We start from the raw sequence: 20,447 nt of genomic DNA, 5'->3' as shown, positions 1-20,447 counted from the left end.
GGAAGTGCAATTCCATCACAAAGTCTGGCAGCCTAGAGGTAGCTCTCTTGAAGGAGACCAGCAAGACTTGCCCACTTTGTTAATCATTTATCATTGCTACAAGCCACATTGTTAGAAGAGTCCATAATGAACTCTGTTAACTATGGAAATGATGGATTTGGAGAGCAGGGGTCTCGTTCTGTATTGTGATCATTCGTTGACAGCTGCATCTCTTTAATGAGGAGCATAGCTGCTGTTGAATGACTGTGTTTTCATGGGAAATGCAGTGTTTTTGCTGATGTGCTAGTGAGTTTCCACTGGCCGAGCATTAGCACAAACCACAGGATTGTGAGACGGGGCTGGCTTGCTGGGGCTTCGTGTGCGAACCTGCCAGCTATCCCAACGCTCTTCTAGATTCACTTTTGGCAAAACAAAGCATGGAAAGAAAAAGCAGCATTGTCAGTATATGGAAGGGGCTGCAGTACTTTGTTGCAGGTCAGGATAGCAGGAGGGAGGATGGGTAGTGAAGGAGAAAAAGCGCTGCCGAAGGGACGGTTAGCCTGAAATGACTCCTCTTTATGCAACGTGCTTGTTGTAGGAAACAAAGAACAGTGCCCTGGTAGATTTCCCAGCTGTGATCAAAGAAATCTGTAGTAGGTTACGTAAATCACTTACTGAATAGAAAACTGTTTCTGAGAAATCCTACTAAACCATGCAGCAAGGAACACAGAACTCCCAGGGCACGTTTTTATGTTACAGTGGATGATAACAATCCCTGAATTGGTTTGCTTAAGGGAATTGAGGCCCCTTCGTGGACAAATTTGGTAATGCAAGTGGCTGAACCCATGTGAAATGACCCACAAACTGCTACAATTAAAATTGTTACCCATGGAAAAGCTCTATCCTCAGAGACTTTTTACGCTAATGTGTATTATTTAGTAGGACTTGGGCAGTGGAAAAAATGTGAGGATATAGTATGGTTCTTTGAAAATGCACAGCAGGTTGATTTCGGGCTTTCTTGCAGCTCAGATCCTTCTGGGATCTGGGAAGGTCTAAGCAAAGCAGGTGGCTGGGCAGTGGAGGTGGGAGGGAAGGAGAAAAGTATGAAACTAATTATTGAGTCGTATTTGATCCTGTCAGAAACTTGAAGAGACTGAGAGGAGAAGCCAACACCAGCTTGAGAACCTGGAACGAGAACAAAGATTCCTAAAGAGAAGACTGGAACAACTACAGGGTCCTCAGGAGATAGAGCGAATACGAATAGACAGCATTGGATCTACCATTTCCTCGGATCGCTCGGACTCGGAGCGAGGTGCGTATGGCTGAGCTAGCACTGCATCTCCAGGGCTTGGCAAAGTGAGGGCATGAGATTCATCACTTCCTGTCTCTCAGCAACCCCTTTCTTTGGTATTTAGGCTACTGATTTTGCTCACACACGTGCATGTAGGCACACAGAGATGCACACATAGATGAATAGTTTAGTGTTTTGCATGTGTTCTAATTAAGTGTGTTATTGCATACCTGAGCTGATTTCTTTGGCATTGAAAGTTTCTATGAAATGCTCTCTAAAATGCCAAAACAGTAGTTAGGAAAAATAATGTGATCAGAAGATGGTGGCTAAATACCTGATGGTAAAGTTGAGATATCCATTGTGCTCTTTGATCTACTGAGTGAGTCTCTTGGCAACACAAAGAGGAAAATGTAAGAAGAGATTAGTGGGACTGGAACACATGTTGCAAAGCAGCATCCAGCTTCTCATTCTGTATTTGGGCCACGATAAACCAAGGTACCATGATAGAACCAAGCAAACGGAACCAAGCACATTGCCTCTTAAAATCCCTGGAGTGATACTACACACATACCTCCCTTTTTTTTTTCCAAGCTTCCCACGGAGTTCATCTCAGTTAAAACTGTGTAGAGATTATCTGAATGGTTAACTGAATTCAGATAATTTTATTATTTTTTAATATCTCTGCTGTGCAGAGATATTTAGGCACAATAGATGGTTTTATATTTACTAACAGACCCAAAGATATACAGCATCTTGGCTGTGAGTCTGTAGTTTAAAAAAAATCCTTTTGGAAGATTCCTAAACAATATGGGGACCAAGATATCTAGTTAACTAGATCCCTGCTTTTAAGTCTTTCTGAAATATAAGATTTATGATCTAAAATCCACTGCGCATCTCTGAGACTAACCCAGATCCCCATTGTAATACCCCAAGTAAATGGTCCCAGTTTTGGCAACATAATATCAATCAAGCAGCATGTTTTGAGGGGACTTCTTACTCTGTTTTCTGTTGCCCTCTGTTTTATCTGATTTTGTTTCCAATACAGGAATAACAGAGCTCCAAAGAAAGAGGCAGCAGAACAAGTTCAGTGCATGGGGTGGCTCACCTATGCTGATAGTGTGGCCTGCATGCTTCAGGAGTCAAACCCTTTTGCCAAGTTCCTAAGAAAAACTCCAAGCTGATGTCTAGTCTTTCTATAAACCATGTCTGCAGTCCACCCCATTCCAGGGAGAACACTGAAAGTCTTCCTGCTGGACTCCTGTGTCATCCCTGACTGAGGAAGTCCCAGCAGCTAAGGCTTGAAGGAACAGTTGGGTCTGTGGTGCTAACCTGTGTGTGTTTCTCTCATTTTCCTTTTTAGAAGAGATTGAAGTGGATGTTGAAAGCACAGAGTTCTCCCATGGAGAAGTGGACAATATCAGCACAACCAGCATCAGTGACATTGATGATCACAGCAGCTTGCAGAGTATTGGGAGTGACGAGGGTTACTCCAGCGCCAGTGTCAAGCTCTCATTTGCTTCCTAGAACCAAGTGAGACAACAGTGCAGGGTGATTTCACTGGGGTGATCAAACTGGGTCCTAGGTTCCAGTATCCTCTTTCAGAAATGACATCTTGACAGCTAGTCCTGGAGAGACCTGTATATAAAGCTTTTTGGGTAAAGGAAGCCTCCACAGAAACTCACATGTGTTCATTTGGTCATGTTACCAATCCCAATTCCTGCTGGCAAAAAGTTAGACCAAACACTAGTCCTTCTGAATTCACTGAAATCCATTTGTTTCTGTGGGACCTGGATCTAGACCCTAGTGATGAAACACTTTGCTTTGAATTTATTTGCTTGAAAGAGGATACTATAGACTCATCCCTCTCTTTCTGTCACAAGATCTGAGAAATGTTAGAATTTCTTATATTGCATTCAGGTTGAACAACCTAGTTTAGGCCCTTCTGAAGAGCTTTTGTGGTCCTGAAAGGACCGTGTCCTACAGTTTATCACAATCCAATGCTGTTGTAATGTACTAGGACATCTAAGAAGGCTTATATAGCCCAGGAATAACAATGGTGGTAATTATTAAGGTCTCATTCTGTGCCCAGAGAGAGAGGGGCAACAAAGAGAGACGTTCAGGAGAGAACACCATTCAGCTCAGCTTTCTGTTGGACATCATTTAAAAAGCAAGTAAGTACCTCTGATGCGTGGCTAAAGCCAGAGGTGCACACAATCTACCAGCACACCGTGGGCTGTGTCATGCCTCAGGCTGTGACACTGGCAGCAGATCTCCCAATAGATGCGTGCTCATACACAGGCACACAACCAGCTGAGGACACAAAGAAACCAGCACATATGAAAGGTGATATGCCAGGAAGTCATGCCCAGATACTGAGCCACTATGACCTTTTTATTTGAAGAGATTTTTTGATAAACATTTGTAAATGTGTTGGGAGGGAAAACACCCCAAGTCTGATGCGTCTTTTTAGAGCTTGTCCATATGAAACCTTAGATGTCTTTTATATGAATTTATGCCATGAGAAGATCTCTGTTTTGATGAAGCACTTGACACAATGAAATGCAAAGATGCTTTTTGCCATGCACACGATGAAGGCTGTGCTAGCTGGAAGAGGCCAGGTTTGGTGGGAGTTTCTTTGGTTTTCTTTTTAGAATCATTCCCTTTGCTGACTTTTGAAGTTCCAGTCCAGTAGTTAAACTAGTTAAGCTCAGCACGTCTCTCATGTTAATGTAATGTTTTGACTGCACGTCCTGTTCCCAAGGGCCTTGCCATCTTATCTGTGCAGGTGCTGTTAAGAGCTATTATAGCAAATGTTTTCTAATTTTCTTGGAGATGAGCATTCTAACCTGCACTTTGAGGGCTTTGCTTTTTTATTTTTGTCTTTTTAATGGCCAGGATTATTTTGTTTTCCAAGTTTTAAAAACCCTAATAGAGTCCTCACCTCTGGCATTGTTTGAAACTTTGTATATCCTTAAGTAATTTAACTACCCCTCATTACTAAGAAAAAAAGAGGAAAAAAATGCTTTATAAATTTCATAACTTATTGCTGATTTGAATGGGTTGTTAATTTCAGTCCTTTAGATTTTATTTTATTGTTTTAGGTAGGATTGGGCAAAAAGAGGTAAAATAAAATAAAAAAATAAAGACAACCATATTTAGCAGTGCAGTGGAATTGTGTTTAAATGTTAGCATATGGTCCCCATTAAAGTAGCACTTTAATGCCATTAAACATTTCTGTATCTGAAATGAGTTGTGTTCTTCCATCTTGGTCATTTGTATTACTTCAGCTGCCTCTTTGTTCTTCTTGTGCCCTCTGATCCTGTGATGAGAAGATCCTTAGCGGGCCTGCTGTAGAGCTTTGCATTATGTTGTCCATGTTTAAATATTCTGATGATTCCCCCACTCGCCTCCAAAATGTGTCATCCCCTGGAAGAGGCACAATGCAGGTGCTTGAGTAGAAAAATAATCTTTCCATTGCTGTAAAGAATAATTTCTGTTTGTTTTGGGTTTTCTAAGTTCATTTGCTTACTAAGTCTGGGTCGGTTTGCTGCTGTTAAATCTGTTTTCACTTATGTGTCTGTAATCCAGTGGCTCAGTACATCTGGTCTTCTGCCTTCTGGGAGGTGACCTGGCAGGAGCAGGAGTCTGCCACAGACTGAATTGAATTCTGCGTTAACAAATGGGGCTTGGGGGTTTTCAAAGAAGTGCTACTTGGATTTATGTTTGGGGTCCGTATAACCTCTGGTTGACAAAAAGGTTTGGGACAGTCTTCTGAGTGGTGAAAGGTGGGAAGCTTTTGCTCTAGCAAGGTCTTATTTATTTATTCATTATTATTGTTCTCCTTGAAAGTGTTGACCACTGGCAGTCTTGGTGTTGACCAGTTGAATGCCAGTGAGATTTATTTATTTATTACCCTTTTTCTGTAGCTGTCCCAGCACCTCATCTTTCCTGTTTGTTTTAAATGACTACTTAGGAAAGAAATACCACAGCTGAGAAAAGATGAAGTTCAAGGGGTGGGGAATGCCTTTGCTCTCTAGTTGGTATAAATCAGTGACATGTCTGTGGTTGGAATAAATGTGTCTGAAATGTTTGCTTGTATGCTCCAGAGCCAGTTGGGTATCCCTTTTCCAGTGTTATGGACTGGAAGGGGTCTTGATATCAAGAGCAAATAAAATGGGCAAAATGTAGCAGGAGCTGAGCTTCCATCTCCAGCCACCTTCCTGACCACTTGGCTAGCAGTGGTCCAGCCAGGAAGAGGATCAAGAATAAAACAAAATTAAGAGCTTTTATAAAAACTGCTAAAGACATGGGGTTGGTGGCTCTGGTGTTGGGGTTCTTTGTGCCAGGTTTTAGCAGATTTCAGAGAGAGTTTGTGTAGTTTCTTATGGGAGGGAAACATGTCTCTGGCTTTTCAAGGTTGTCCTGTGCTGCTTTATTACTGCATTGTGGACTCTGGCCCTTTCAGTACGTGTGCACCTCACATGGACTGTCATGTGGACTGTCATGCTCCTCGTCTCCCTTGGTTGGTCTGTAGTGTCAAAATGTTCAAGGTGACTAATTTGCTCAGAGAAGTTACTGTAAGTGACTTTTAGATTATTTTACAGGCCAATTTTCACCTGAAGAGTGCCCACAGAAGTTTACTGTCTGTTTTGTCCAAACTCAGTCCTTAAAACAAAAAAAAAAAAACCACAAAAAACAACCATGTTATTTTCATTCACCACAGTAACTCATCTCATCCACAATGACACTTCTCATCACATGGTAATTTGGGCCCAATATCACATTTTCCTTTCATCTTTGCAAAATTATGTGAGGGTTTTCTTTATGGCTTGCTTTATGGATGCTTTTGGTATTCTGCTTTATTTTTAAAGTAACAGAAGTCCTAAATCTATTCTCTGCTTAATTTTACAAGAATATGGTCACTTTCCCTACAAAAACAGAATTGGATGTGCTTTCCTGAGGCAACTTGCCCACTCAGCAGACACACCTGCACATGCAGCTCCTTCATGAGCTCATTCTGTGAAGTCCTCCCTCTGTAAATTAGATCCCTGGTGGGTCCTTTTGCTACAGACAAACCCATTAAAACGACCATCCAGCATTTTCCTTCTTTTGACACAGGCGTATTACAGTATGTCATCTCGTGTCTGCAGACAAGGTGAAGATGACTATCTGGCTGCATTTGTCACTGTTACCCTCTGGTGGGTTGTCACTTGAAGGTCATTTTCATGTCCGTTCCATTAGAGGCATGTCAGTGACGGAGGGGGTCTCAAATCCCTCTGTCTCAAGAAATCTGAAGGTCAATAGAAATGGAGTTAACTACACAGACTTACCATGTTGCAGGTTTTTTGGTTATTTTCTTGTCTGTCTATTTGCTGCCATCTGTTTCTGGCCCCTGAGCTCCAGCCTCCTGCTTTTCTGCTCTTTTTTCTCTTTTACCTGCTGCACCCTGTTTCTGTCTTGCACTGTTGAAATGGATGAAACATTTGGCTTCAGTGGAAGTGGGATCAGTTACGTGCACTAAATGGAGATGATAGTTTTGTGTTAGTTTTTTTTCCCCCCTAGGATCGTAAGCTTTTGTGTATTTTCTGGCACCAGCCATACCTCATTGGAAAGAGAAACTGGGCTTACTTCCTGGAAGGTAATAGTAAAACCCAGGACTTTGTTGTGAGGTTAGGGAGGTGATAATATTCTTAATGAAACGAAGTCCATAAATAACAGAATTAAGTCTGATGGTTTTTTCCTGGGGCTTTGTCCTGTGGACAGATTCTCTGGTGAGTGATAAGTTCTGTGACCTGATAGTAACTGAAACTCCTCTGCATCTGTGATACGGTCTCTGAATTGTCCTGTGGGACCCTCGGGGAAGAAGAGTGTGTCCTTCCGCCTCTCAGTTCACCAGTCTGCACGAAATATCTAGAAAATACTGATGCGCTGTCAAATTTGCTTGAAATTGGTGAAGAGATCTGACAGAGGGTGAACAGGGGAGAGGAGAGTGGTTGTCTGCATACACAATGTTTTGGAGCGACATGATACAGAAGGGCAGGTTGTTTAATTGGGAATAATACGTTAGCACCAACCCCTGCTTCTCTGCTCATTTCTTCCTGAAAAGAGGATTGATCCTTTAATTATTTAAATATTATAAAGAAAGAGTCTATGGCTGTGGTACTAAATATGTAGTATCTAGGGTTTCTGCTTTGGGTGTTGCTGTGTTTGACTGAAACTAAAGTGTTGTCACACAAGGAGGGGCAGCTCATGTTGAGGTCCCTTCAAAAATGTCAAGGATCAGGAATTGCTCAGCAGCCTCTGGGAAGGGTGGATGAGTCCTCTGAAGTGGCCTCACATACAGAGCTAATGATTGAGTCAGACTGCACTGCTGCCCTGACTGGTGCAGGTCAATGGTGTGCAATGTTGTTTTCTTGCAGAAAGATCTTCAAAGCTAACCATGCTGTAAGGACTATGGATAATTTATTTATTTATTTATTTTTTTCCACCCTTAGTTTGTATATGCCCCCATGTATTTGCCCTTTAACCAGTCATTCCACATCGTGACTTGCGGTCTGCTGTGCTACAGCTCCTGTCCTGGAGCTTCATTTTAATACAGTGTGTGTTCAGAGGAGACAAACCACTGCAGAGGACTGATGCTGGTCTTCAGAGGGTCAAGGGAAGGCAACCAGCTTCCACACATTCCTGGGGAGGGCAGGGTGGCCCAGCCAGTGCTTTTAAGGCCATGAAGGCTACTTTCCATGTACTGGAAATGTAGTTCAGAGAAAACGGGCAGAGAGGAATGCTGACTAAGTGGGTCTGAGCACTAGTAATAATGCTAGTCTCGCCTCAGGGGACATTCCTAGGTTGGGGTTTTCTGCAATAAGGACCTCTGGGATGTTTCACCATGAGAGTTTTGACCGGAGTGTGTGTGGGGCTGGAGGACACTGGCATTTCTTGTTGCCTTCCAGCATGGGTCTGGTGTGCCTCCTCCATGAGGTGATAGTTACAGTGGTGGTTTGAGAGAAGACAGATTTAGCATTCTTCTGTTCCCTCCTCCATGATTACCACTGAAATGCTACTGAGCCAGAAAGTCACTTGGTGCATGTGCAGTCAGCTTTGGACCACATTCACCCCTTACTCAAGGTCTCATCATGATCATGAACATTGCAGCAGGACTGTGCTTCTGCAAGGATTAGTTTGATCTGAGGGACATTGCAGGAGAGCAGGATAAACCATCAAGCATTAAAGCCTTTTATCGTTGTTGCTGTAACATTGTAGTTGCTAGTCAGAATGTACACAGACCTAATTCATAACTTGACTGGGCAACAAGTGCTTTAGGTAGTGCTGTTTAGCTAAGGCTAGGAAATACTTTCCATTTAACCCCTTTTCAAAAATACTAGTCTCAAAACAGTTGTTTTGGATCTCCTTCTGGAAGGCTTAATGGGGAAATATAAAAGCTCTTTTTGCATGAACTGGTGGACAAATGTACAAAATACAAGCTAGGGCATACCTGATGGCAGCTCTGCTAAAAATGTAAGGTTTAAAACTTGGCATCACTTGTATTCCTCACAGAGAACTACTCTTTGGGAAGTAACATCACCTTTCAGTCTAGGTGAGAGCAAGACATGTTCTGTCAGCAGCTATCATGAGAAACCTTTGCATTTCTGCGCAGACCATGGCATCATTGCAAGGTGAGTTCAGCATAGAAAGGTAATTACTTTACAAAAGGCAATAATGTGTTTTGTGCAGCAGAGCCTTCAGCTCAAGGCCAGAGTTCTGACATGTCACTGAAGTTGCTTAATCAAGGTGTTATGTGAACTAGTTAAGATATATGGCTTGGCTGTTTACCATAGTCCTGGTGCAAACATCCCTCCTTAGTTTGCAATGAGCGAACCTTTTAGAGTGCAGATAACGACTGGGCAAATTGCAAAGAGCAGCACCAGTTGCAGGGTAGCGATACTTTTCTTAGGCCTGACCCAAGGACTTTTCCCCTTATCTCAGGCTTTGTGTACCTGTTGCAAGGCACACAAGTGGTGTTTGTTTCACAAAATACGGCCACAGCTCTGATTCAGGTGAGTGGAAGTGTCCCCATCAGTGGAAGTACAGAAGTTTGCTATTGGTTTTGCCTTCTAAACACCTCCAGTGTTGAATTGTAGTTTTCTAAGTCCTTTTGTGCACTTAGAAGCCTGAGACCAAGTATCTATAGAAATAAGTGACACAACACTCTCACTCTGGCATTAGGGAAAGCAAAAGAGAAATGGATTGCCATGACCATTTGAAGTTGCTATTCTTAAGACAGTTCCAAACACTTAAAATTTATTGGAGCAGATTGGAGAGTCAGATTTGTGGTTTAATTTCCCCAACAAATTGCCGTATGTACAAGATTGAGGCTGTACTACATAAACTGTTTCCTGTAGGTACTTACTTTTAAGAGGAAACATCCATCCTGTAGTTGTCATCTGGCACAGTATCCTCATACTAAAGAAGCAAATCTGTGAACTGACAAATCTTTTCATGTCTCTAGCTTAGTGGTTTTGCACTACTTAATTTTACACTTAACTTTCTTTCCCCTCTGTCATTTCAGTATTTCCAAGTACTCTCTATAGTGGGATTTGCTACCACTGAGGTGGGTACTTACTCTGCTTGCTGAGAGGCCAGAGTTCTGAAAAATCTGCTTTTTTACTGTGTAAAGCAGCTAATAAAAAACCCCAAAGAAAACCAAAATAAATAAATAAAAATAATTTTTAAAACAAACAAACAAACAAAACCACAAAAAAAAAAACCCAAAACAAAACAAAAAAACCCCTCTGCCCCAAAAAGAAACCCCCACAAGCCGACACTGAAACACTTTCAGCTATATTTTCAGGTCACTTCAGTGTCTGTAAAACAAGAAATTTTTTTTCTTCATTTTGGCAATTACCAGCATTGCTTAAATCATCATTTATTTATTTTTTCTATGTGAATGTGAACACGTCACTAAGGCAGTGTTCCAAAGCCAGACTCTACACTAACTGGGCCCATCCTGCAGGTGAGGAAACAGCATCCAAAAAAAACCCCTTAAGTGGAATGGTTGTGTGGCAAAGATGGCAGTTTTGGTGCTTTTCTTAAACGTCAGTTGGCTTCAAAATGTCCTCTCTGCTGTAACTCGGCTACCCACAGTGTTACAACTGTGCCATTATCTGTTCTAGGTAAGGCATTTAAGAAAACAAGTGAATCGAAACTTGCAGCATTTCTTTGCAGTGCCCAACAGACTTGCAGCAAAGCTTAGTAGGCAAGGGAGGTGACAGTAAGTTACTCAAACAGAATATGCTTGTTTTACTAATATTATTTTTTTTTGGAAGGCTCAAGAAAAATTTAAGTCCATGAGACCAGCTAGTTTTAACTTTGGCCAGACTGTGTTATCTGAAGGGAGGCTCGTGCACCTCTTGCAGTCCAGTGACTCACTGCACCTTGTTCTCTTCTGGACTGGTGAACAGATACCCTGTGACAGACCATTTATTGTATTTATGACATCAAGAGATGAGCACATACAGTGCATGTGCAGTATCCTTGTCCAAAGACTTGATTTTTTCAAAAAAAAAGAAAAAGCAAGTGGAGTAAAGGCTCATGAGGCTTCCCAAAACCTCCAGGTGTGCCTGCTTCAGTGTTTCAGTTCTAACTTCAAGATGCTCCTGGTGTGTCACTGTATCACAGCATCTGTGGCAGACAAGGTGACCTTCCTCAGCAGTTAGCTGTCAGTGTCACGGGACTATCACCTCTTTGATGTCACTATTGGAACTTGTCTCTAGTACTCCCTTTCTAAAAAGCAGTAGAGTCAGATTATTTCACTCTTCAGAGCTTTTCCATCCAAAAGAAAACTTAACCCCCCCCCCCCCCCACGACCATTGAATATAGGGAATTAAGCAACATCTACTTCATCTTGCAGTGTCTTGACTCACTATTATTATTATGGTCTGCCCAGGAGATTCTGTACTTGCTGCTCTCCTGATCATTTACTGTCCCCCCACCATGTGCACTTTCACTTAGGCAAATGTATCCAGCAGATTTTAAACACTTTATTTAATAAAAGTTAAACATACAAAACTGAAATTAACACACTTTGTATTCATAAAAATCACCTTCTCCCATTATAGGGAAAACCTTTTTTCTATGTATGGATTCTAAACTACCACTTGTAGAGTTTAGCTTGAGTTGTGACTCAGGTAACTGATGGACATTTCCACCAATCAGTGCATCAACAATTGCTGACGTGACCTGATCTAGTTAACAAATTACAAAATGAGCTACATTAACATAATATACAGGGAAATAATGGTCAGAGTTAATGGACAAGAAACAACACCCTTTCATTATTTAATGTGGGAACAGCTAATGTACTCTTGTCCATTAACTCAGCCCTAGATTTTACAAAAATAATATCTACATTGTATACAGGGCTACCCATTAACTTCTTTAAACACATGACGGGTCCAGAGATGGCACCACTACTGTAAGTGAGAGACAAGCAACAGAGGAAAGCAAATCACACATGAAGTATGAGAAAGCAAGAGCTTTTACACGTGGTTTCCTGAAATGAAATTGAAGGGGCTCAGCAGCACTGTAATACAGCTGAAGTTACAATGAACACTAGAGCCAGTCAATTATTGAAGGGCAGAAACTTCAACCTTTTCTCCCTCACACCTAAGTCAGTGTGATCTAGGCATTTGTCCCTGCTGTGCTGCAGTTTTACCTGACTGGAGGGAGGAGGCCCACCACTGTGTACTCCAGGTCTGTGACCCTGCCATCAAACCTACAAGGTCTGCAACAGGGCAGATGATGGCTCCTTTCCATTTATGTTCTCCAACTCTCTGATATTTGGGAGGGGTGGGTATTTTAAAGTACAGTTCTGTACTCTGAAACTGGAGTCTAAATACCTTGTCCTATGGTTTTCTGGCTACATTTAAATAACCTTTCAGTAGCTTCCTATTAAAATTTTATGAGCATTGAAAAAAAAAAACAAACAGCATCTCCTCTGCTTAACTTCTAGTGCAGGAAATTCAGACCGGAATTAAGTCAGATTTATTGTTTCTAGCACATGAATCATCATTGGTAATAAAGATCCTATTGGCCCTGTTCTGCCCTCATTTACAGCTGCACAAATGGATCTTCACTGGATTTGCAAGGTAATACTTTAGAACTTCCTTAGCAATTCCATGTGACATAGAAGCTATGATGGAGTCTAGCCCTCTCTCCTGCTAAGCTTGCTGCTGAGACAGCAGACAGCACTGTGACTACAGAAACGAGGGAGGCTGTCGAGGTGCCATTTTCATACCATCACTTTTCTGAAGGAAAACAAAAATTCTCTACTAGTCTGAATGGAAGATTCGAGAGACCAAAGCTGCAGATAACTACTGCTTTCAGAGTAACAGGTAACAGCAGTTCATGAAAGCATTTACCTGCAGAACGTATTTTAATGCAACTACAAAATGCTTGATGATTAAGGGGGTCAAATCAACAAAAGGAGATTTAAGGCTCATATCAGCTGAAGCCAAAGTGATGGTGACAAATGGACTACTCACTATGTGCCAACAAATAATTTACTTTTAGAAAAATATAATGATAAAAAGGTAAGTGTAAAGCCCTGCAGAGATGAAGTTCCATCTTCTTCCCCTGTTACTGAGGCATCAAATGCCTGACATTATATTTAGAGGTATCTTGATACTGTGTCATAGGTTTGTCTGCAATTCCACATGTTCCAACTCCAACCTTGCCAGTTACGCTCTCAGGGGAAGCAAAAATACTCCTCTTTACCTGCAAATGAAAGAGAAAATAATTTCTGAGTAATTGCCAGCTTAAAAAAACAAAACCCAGGCAATCACGACCATCTGAAGTGTTTCAACAGTCTCCAATTCTTACTCTATGGACAGGCACACTTTCTTAAGGCTAACTCATCTGTGATGTTATCAGCAAGGGAGAAGACAGAGCTGGGAACTTCCTGACACCTAAGGATTGGGTGTAACTGGTATCGACCCCCAAATACAATTCACCTTCCTGATAAGATGGTCTCTAATAACTGTTCAGAAGGAAGACTGACATTTTACCACTGTCCAGCAGCTCTTGGTCACACCATGAAGATGCAATAAGGCTTTAAAAACATCCCTATCTTTTCTGCACTCCACTTGCTGTTCCAGGGCAGACACTGAGCGCCATTCCTGCCAGGTTAGAAACACGGCAAGAAGCCAGGCCTGGAGGTTTAGAGGCCCTCAGGTTCTCAGCTCTGACAGCACTGCCTGGCAACTGACAGTGAGCCCAGCTCTCCAAGTTAAGTGCAAGCTCAGCCTCTTAAGAAGAGCATCCCTCCAAAATCATCCGGTACAGAGCCAGGCCTTTCAAGTGTACAAAATACCAAACCACACACTTCAGATTCCCAAAGATTAACCCCCTTTAAGTCCCTTTAAAAACCGCTCCCTCCTCTCTCCCAGAGTACTGCACAGAATTCCGTGCCCTGTTGTTATTCACATACTGACAAAACAAACCTGGCCTTTTTTGTTTTTAGAATAGGCTCTGTTGTTAAACTGTTGCCACTTGACTTTCTGGTCCTCTCGTTCCTGTTCAAGTTCTTTAATTCTCTGAGCTTTTTTCAAAGCTTTCTTCTTTTTATACTCTCGTTGCTGGGCGATCATCTCTTTTCTGTAGAGAAGGAAAAAGACATTTTATGTTTGTGCCTTTTTCTGTGAGAAACAAAAATCTCTTTAAGAATAGACATGAACAATAGTTTTCTGTAAGTCAATGAAAGAAAACAAAGCTTGTCAATATTCTCCACCTCTAGAAAAAAACAAACAAACAAAAAAACCCAACACAAACAACTCTTCCCATGCATATATATTTGGGCATAAGAACAACAGAAACCACCTGCACCTAATGGAAGACCATGCCAAACTCAGTGACCAATGAGACTGCATGAAGTTCATTTCTGAAGCTAAAACTGTACCTGCTAGCACTTCTGCGTCTCAGAAAAATCTAAGGTTTGGAAAATTCAAATAGTCCATTTGAGTGAAAAGCCCAAAGCAAAGTCCTTAGGTACTGGTGAGTATACTCTGTTGTGAGCCAGACCAGGGATCTGAACAGAGTTTGCACTAGATCTGGGCTGAAACTGTAGGCTCTAGGCTGTCAGAGAGAGTACTAACTTTTTTATAATATACCACTTACACACTTGTTATCTTGAGATAGCATAATCTGAGTAAAGCAAAGTCTATCATGTTGTTTTGCCAGGATACATAACACACGATACCAGCCACAATAAGCTGCCCAATGTTATATATTAGATTGATTTAGTATCCTTTTTCAAGCAAACGTGAAGATACTAAGAGACGTAAAATTTCAAAGAGAGATTCTATTTCATTAACCAATTTTTGTAGCTGGGGAAAAAAGAAAAAAAGCAGCTTTCAGACTTGTGCCAGTGTGTTACTTACTTGGACATGGGTTTGTTGCCACTGTCCTCTTTTGCTTTTCTTCCCTCTTCCACAGGCTTGAGGTTGAACAGAGGTGTAACTTCAGCATTGCCATATCCAGCAAATGTGATGGCAGCTGTTCCATTCTCCTCATCTATCTCTTCAATCTCAGCTTCATAGCACCTGTAAAGATATCATGGCTGTAAGCATGTGAGTAAAGCTTTAATACTCAGCCCTTCAACACCTACACTGTTAGCCAGCTAATGGCATTAAGTAAAAGAAGTTGCAAATATTGGCCAAATCAAACCAAAATATTAATTTTTTATGGTCAAAGGGAAACAAGTACAAAGATTGGAATCTTTTATTTGACCTTTAGCATCAAGCAGCAATTGCATCACTGTTACCACAACTAACAATTAACACTGGGGCCAGTCTAATAAAATACCCAGATTTGGTTCTAGTTCTGGCAGGTCATGAGATTGAAAAAAACAAACAAAATACTGCATTCAGAGAACACAGCTTTCAGGGAATTCACTGGGAAATTTGGGAAAACTGAAGTCACAATGAATCGCTTGGGTTCCCAGAACTTCATGGGAATGTATGCTGTAATGCTGTAATGAAGACTAAGCCCAAAAGGCTGATTAATTCTACAGTTACATTACACAGCTAGTTATTTCATAGTAAAAAATCAGCATTTCCAATTAAAAATTAATCCAAATCAGAGGCATAAAATCAGATACAGCAAGGATTTTTCTTTATAGCAGTCAATTACATATCTATTAATGCAACGACAAACAATGAATTATACATCCTGAAACCTTTACGAAATGCTGCTCTGACAGATCAATTCATGAAAGTCTGCCATTTGTTACATTAGCAAATGGTAATTTACCAAACCTACCCCACTTTTATAAGGTTAGTGACAAGCCAGGCATTTCTCAAAAACGACCCCACATCTCATTGCTTTTTATCTAAAATACTGACCTTTAATAAAGACAATAGAAGAATATCTAATACCATATTTATTTCCTAATTTCTTTTTGCTTTTAGTCACCCTAGGGGCAGTTTAAACTGAATGAAAGTCTCTTACCATTGAACTATTTCATGTAACTGTTAGAGAAGTTTTCTACACTTACTGTCCATCCTCACTCCATATTGCCATACACCTGTCCCCAACCTTCCAGGAGTGACTGGGCAGAGCAGAAGCAGAACTGTCAGAACTTGCAAGAGTTTCTGAAGGTTGTGTTGAGAGGAGATCTTTGGTTAATTCGATGACTTCCTATAAAAGACAGAAAAACCCACAAAGAATAATTTTTCAAACTCTCTTACTGTGCATATTTTTACCCCAAACTTACTGGTTTAGTGTTTTTTGAAGTTACTGTATTAAGCTCCTAGCTGATGTAAAGTGGACTACGTTTGTTTTGGTTTTTTAACCACTTCACTAATGAACGTAGTTAAGATGTACAGTCCTCACTGCACTGCAGCAAAGCTGCCCATGCCCTCAAAATTTCAAAAAGTGGCCCGATGCTTTTACAGCATTTCTTTATAAATCCATAGGCACGAAGACACAGCCAGACAGTATCAAGAAAAAAAAAAAAAGAAAAAAAAATCAACGTTGTGACTCTGTGCACATGGCTGCATGGAATGTTTGTTACTGGCCAAAAGAAATAAAAACATAAAAATCACAAAACACCTGAGTATTCAGCAGGAAAGTGCTCTGAACATAAAGAGATTTTGTTTATCTAGTCACCTAATTTGACAGAGGTCTGCAGAACACAGAGCATTAACCTAATTTTCCCTCCCAGATGCAAAATCCCAAAGTATTCCTCAACACTCTGAGAGCTGTATTCTGCAAATCCAAGATGTATCACACTTTGAAGTCAGTATCTTATCTCAGCATCTGGCTCAAGCCACATGGAAGTGAGTGTTTCAGCTACACAGACTATGAAATTGTTAACTTATTTTTGCCACATTTGTGGATGGCTTATTGTAGAACTCCGATGCAAATGGTTTCAGACAAGTCTACCAGCGATTCTGTGAATTTTATAAAGCCACTTAAACACTAGGGTACAAATACCAAACTTTTGGTAAAAATCCTCCTCCGATATCCACATGTGATAGTGCCAAGCACACAAGGTAGAAACATTAATTTTATTGCAACGCATGAGATAGTTCCAAAGAGACCTTTAAAGGAATACCCCATTCAAAGCAAATCTCTGAGCATGAGAGAGGCTACCACAGCAGCCCAGAACAGCCAGATGGGTTGAACAATATGGCTTCTTGCCACATACCTCTGACATTAAGGTGTGACTCAAAAAGAATGTCATTTAGAGTTTGCCAAGATTTTTCCTGACCAACTGGTCTTTACAAGCCAGAGCAAGCTCTACACTCCAGGATGCAACAGCCAGAGATACCATCTCCAGCTTCAGAAGATGACAGCTGCCATCCATTCTACTTGATACAAAGGTAAGTTTGGTCCTCGGGTGCAGGGACACTATCCTAGAAGCACTTCAGCAAAGTAAAAGGTGAAAAGCAAAGGATTTATACAGAATTGTTGTAGTATTTCTTTTACTCTTGTCACTCAGGAGTAAGCCAAGTACCCAAAATGCAGTAGAGCATTGCTAGTTATGAGAGGAAAGAGTTTCCATTCCATAGCAACAACGTGTTTGAACTGATCTGAAAGCTATTTAGTTGGGACACTGAAGCATCAAGCCCATTTCTACCATTGTTAGGTTGGCATCTATTAAGTCTGCAAAACATTATGTCAATTTCAAGGTGGAACATATGGATAGCAAACCTTTTGGGGATGAAAGTGTAAAGATCTTCCCCATTCTGTGCAGAAAGCTTTTATAAAAAAGTTTGCAAGTTGTCCTTTCACATCAATGCTCTCTGCATATCAAAGCCGAGGTCGTGTTGGCATCAGAAATATCATCCCATATGGGTTTTGCTGTGCATTTTAAAAATATAAAAATACACACATGCTTTTAACAGTGTACAATGAAGGACATTAAGATGATCTATCGAGTGCCTTCTGGGCACAAAGCCTTTATAATGTAAAGAGAATTCTACATATCACTGACTTGAGGCACTGCTTGTGTTTTGGTTGAAGCACTGTTCCTACTGCTGTTATTTCCACACAGTACAGTGGTTACTGCACCTTGGACTGGATAGTCTTATGTATTTTAGATCTGACAGCTAAAGCCATCCACACCAGAAACAAAGCAGCATCCTGCACTCTCACATGGCAAATTTTAACAGCACTGCTGTTTGGTTTTTTTATATGCCAATGTGTCTTTATATGCCGAAGAACCTAAAAACAAAAAAACACTTAACAACTTTAAATTGGGCTGGTGGTCTTCCTGGCACCCTAAAAACCAGGATGGTTTAAGCTGTTAGGAATGTGGTATGCTCCCCAAAGGTGTAAAAACCTGCAAGTGGCAAATGAACAACACAACTCTCTTCCTTTCTTGTACAAAAACCCTAACACAAACAAGGCTGAGATGCCCAATGAATGCTGAACTACACTCTAAAGCTTTTATTATTGCAATGCATAAACAGATTCTGGATCAAATTATTTGACAACGCAAAAATAAGCAGAGAGACACACTGTTAAGCTGAACCATCATGCTTCAGCATAGTAAAGCCAAGAAAAAAGAATGACTTTCTGAGAAATGCTTTAAAAAATAAAAGGAGATAGTAAAGACAGCACTGGCATATCTTTCAGCACTCACTCAAGTTTTTAGCAGAAGAGTCTGGTCTATAAATTAGTACGTCTTTTTTACTAAATCTACAAGACAGGTTTAAAACAGGCCACACTTTGGGTTTTTTCCAACCAGCTCTACCATCATTCTATCAAATTATGTGAACAGAAAGTAAAAACCCCACTTAGTGTACATTTTTGTTGCAACACAAGCGTTTAGGAATGATGAAACACTTGCTAAGGCCCCTAAAATTCTCACCTGCAAGTCTTTCTTCAGTTTTAGTAGGTCTTCATTTTCTGCATTCCCAGACAAGGCAGCCTCAACTTGCTGCAGCTGAGCTTTGTAGCTCGCCAACTGCTTTGCCAAGTCTTCTGACATCTGCAAGAAACACACAGCAGACATCAGAACCACAGCAGGATTACAAATACAGCTCACTCAGTTTCAACAACGCACTGTTTGGCTACGGATCGCCGCTCGCCTACACCCGAGCAGCTGCTGAACCCGGCAGCTCCAACACGTGCCCGTGCCCGCACACGGAAGACGCGTCACCCGCAGCGGGATCTCCCGGCAGCCTGGGAACAACCCGCATCGCTAGAAAACCCCCGCGCCCCGCAGGCTCTCCCGTCCGGCCGCCGCAGGGCACAGCCTGCAGGCCCAGAGCAGCGAGAACCTCCGCCACACCCGGGACCGGCCCCTCCCGGCAGCAACCGCCCGGCGCCGGGGCCGGCGGCGGCGAGCCCGGCCAAGAGCTCCTCGCCAGGCCGGGGCCGGCGGCTCAGGCACGGCAGCGCGGCGGGGAGCGGGGGCCGGGCCCGCGGGAAAGGCCCGCGCGGGCGGCCAGGCCCGGGCTGCGGCCTAAGCGAAGGGCCGGGCGGGGAGTCCCGGCCCGCCCCGCGCGAGGGCCGGGCGGGAGGCGGCGGCGGCGGCGCGGGGGGCGGCGGCGCTCACCTCGTGGGGCGGGCGGGCCCGGCGGGGCCGGTGGGGCCGGTGGGGCGGGCAGGGTCGGGCGGCGGCCGCTCGGTCCTGCTGCGCGGCGGGCCGGGGCGGGGGCGGGGCGCGGGCCCAGCGCGCGGCCAGCCTCGCGAGAGCGCCGCGCCGGTCACGTGCCGCCGGGTGGGACGGGCCCTCTGCCGCCTCGCGAGGCCGCGAGAGCAGGGGCGGGGCGGGGCGCGCGGGGGGCGGGGCGGGGCGTGAGCCGGTAACGGCAGCGGCGGCGCCGCGGGCGGGGCGGGGCTGGGCACCCTCCCCTCCTTTCTCCTCCCCTCCCATCCCGTCCCGTCCCGCCCCGCCCCGCCCCGCCCCGGCACCGCGGAGCCGTTTCGCCGGGAAGGACCTTCAGGATGGCCGCGCCTCCCGCCGTTCCCGCAGCGCTGCAGCTGCGCGGCTGAGCCGCGCCCCTCCGCAGAAGCGCCCCCGGCGCTGGTGGCTCCACCGCGGCCTTGCCGAGCCCCTTGGGCGCCTGACGGAACTTTCCCCTCGTTCCCCGCCTGAGCCTCCCGTGGCGCCACTCGAGGCCGTTTCCTCGTGTCCTGCCCCTTGCCACTTGGGAATCCCGATGGCCCTGACGTCCGCTGGAGCGGCTGACGGCACCGACATCTCGCTCCTCCGGGCGGGGCACAGCCCTGCGTTCAGAGGGTCTGGTCTGCGGGAGACCCCGGGAGCCTGAGGCCGCACGGCCCTGGCGGGTGCCCTCGCCCACCTGTGTTCTTGGCTGTGTCCAGCACGAAATGCCTTCTTCAGTGACCATGAGAGCCGCGCATAACTTGGCGCCGAGCAATTTAGAAGAGAGTGTCGATACTCGCTCCCACGACTGGGGAGGAAAGGGGAAGGAAGAGTTCGGCTTCAAGCAGCTTCGAGCCTGTGACAGGAAGACTAAAATACTTCATGGTGGAAATCCAGTTACTAGTTTGGCCTTGAGCCTGTGAGCCAAACAAATCAAGCAGGGGCCCAAGAAGTTTCTCAATATGACCAGGAGGATTGGTGTCTCCTGCAGACATCCTGCCTCTCGTGGCTGTCAGCACGAAGGGCTTCACAGGAAGATGACTTCACTGTGACTCTGTGTTT

The 20,447-nt window shown here is 43.5% G+C and overlaps 2 protein-coding genes across 4 annotated transcripts in view; one reads left to right on the top strand and one right to left on the bottom strand.

Annotated features, from left to right (window-relative positions):
* MXI1 (MAX interactor 1, dimerization protein) overlaps window positions 1-4,516 on the top strand; it is a 55,325-nt gene extending 50,809 nt beyond the window's left edge. For both annotated transcript variants that reach the window (XM_051618622.1, XM_051618623.1), the window contains exons 5-6: window positions 1,120-1,291; window positions 2,631-4,516. In XM_051618622.1, the coding sequence (XP_051474582.1) occupies window positions 1,120-1,291; window positions 2,631-2,794 (336 nt within the window). In that variant the 3' untranslated portion in view covers window positions 2,795-4,516. The remainder of the gene's footprint in view (window positions 1-1,119; window positions 1,292-2,630) is intronic.
* A 6,771-nt stretch (window positions 4,517-11,287) lies between these two features.
* Window positions 11,288-19,425, bottom strand: SMNDC1 (survival motor neuron domain containing 1). Of its 2 annotated transcripts, none has more exons than XM_051619063.1 (6): window positions 19,332-19,425; window positions 18,642-18,761; window positions 15,819-15,961; window positions 14,704-14,865; window positions 13,768-13,921; window positions 11,288-13,042 (listed from the first exon to the last, which is right to left on the bottom strand). In XM_051619063.1, the coding sequence occupies exons 2-6, from the start codon at window positions 18,759-18,761 to the stop codon at window positions 12,905-12,907; spliced, it is 717 nt and encodes a 238-aa protein (XP_051475023.1). In that variant the 5' UTR covers window positions 19,332-19,425; the 3' UTR covers window positions 11,288-12,904. The 2 variants fall into 2 exon arrangements, with proteins under 2 accessions (XP_051475023.1, XP_051475024.1); XM_051619064.1 differs by lacking the exon at window positions 19,332-19,425 and adding an exon at window positions 18,837-18,855.
* Window positions 19,426-20,447: the final 1,022 nt, after the last annotated feature.

The sequence above is a fragment of the Apus apus genome, chromosome 4 (genome assembly GCF_020740795.1).
Source record: "Apus apus isolate bApuApu2 chromosome 4, bApuApu2.pri.cur, whole genome shotgun sequence".
Taxonomy (NCBI): domain Eukaryota; kingdom Metazoa; phylum Chordata; class Aves; order Apodiformes; family Apodidae; genus Apus; species Apus apus.
The sequence above is the reverse complement of the archived record's forward strand: the minus strand, read 5'-3'. Positions and strand labels throughout refer to the sequence as shown.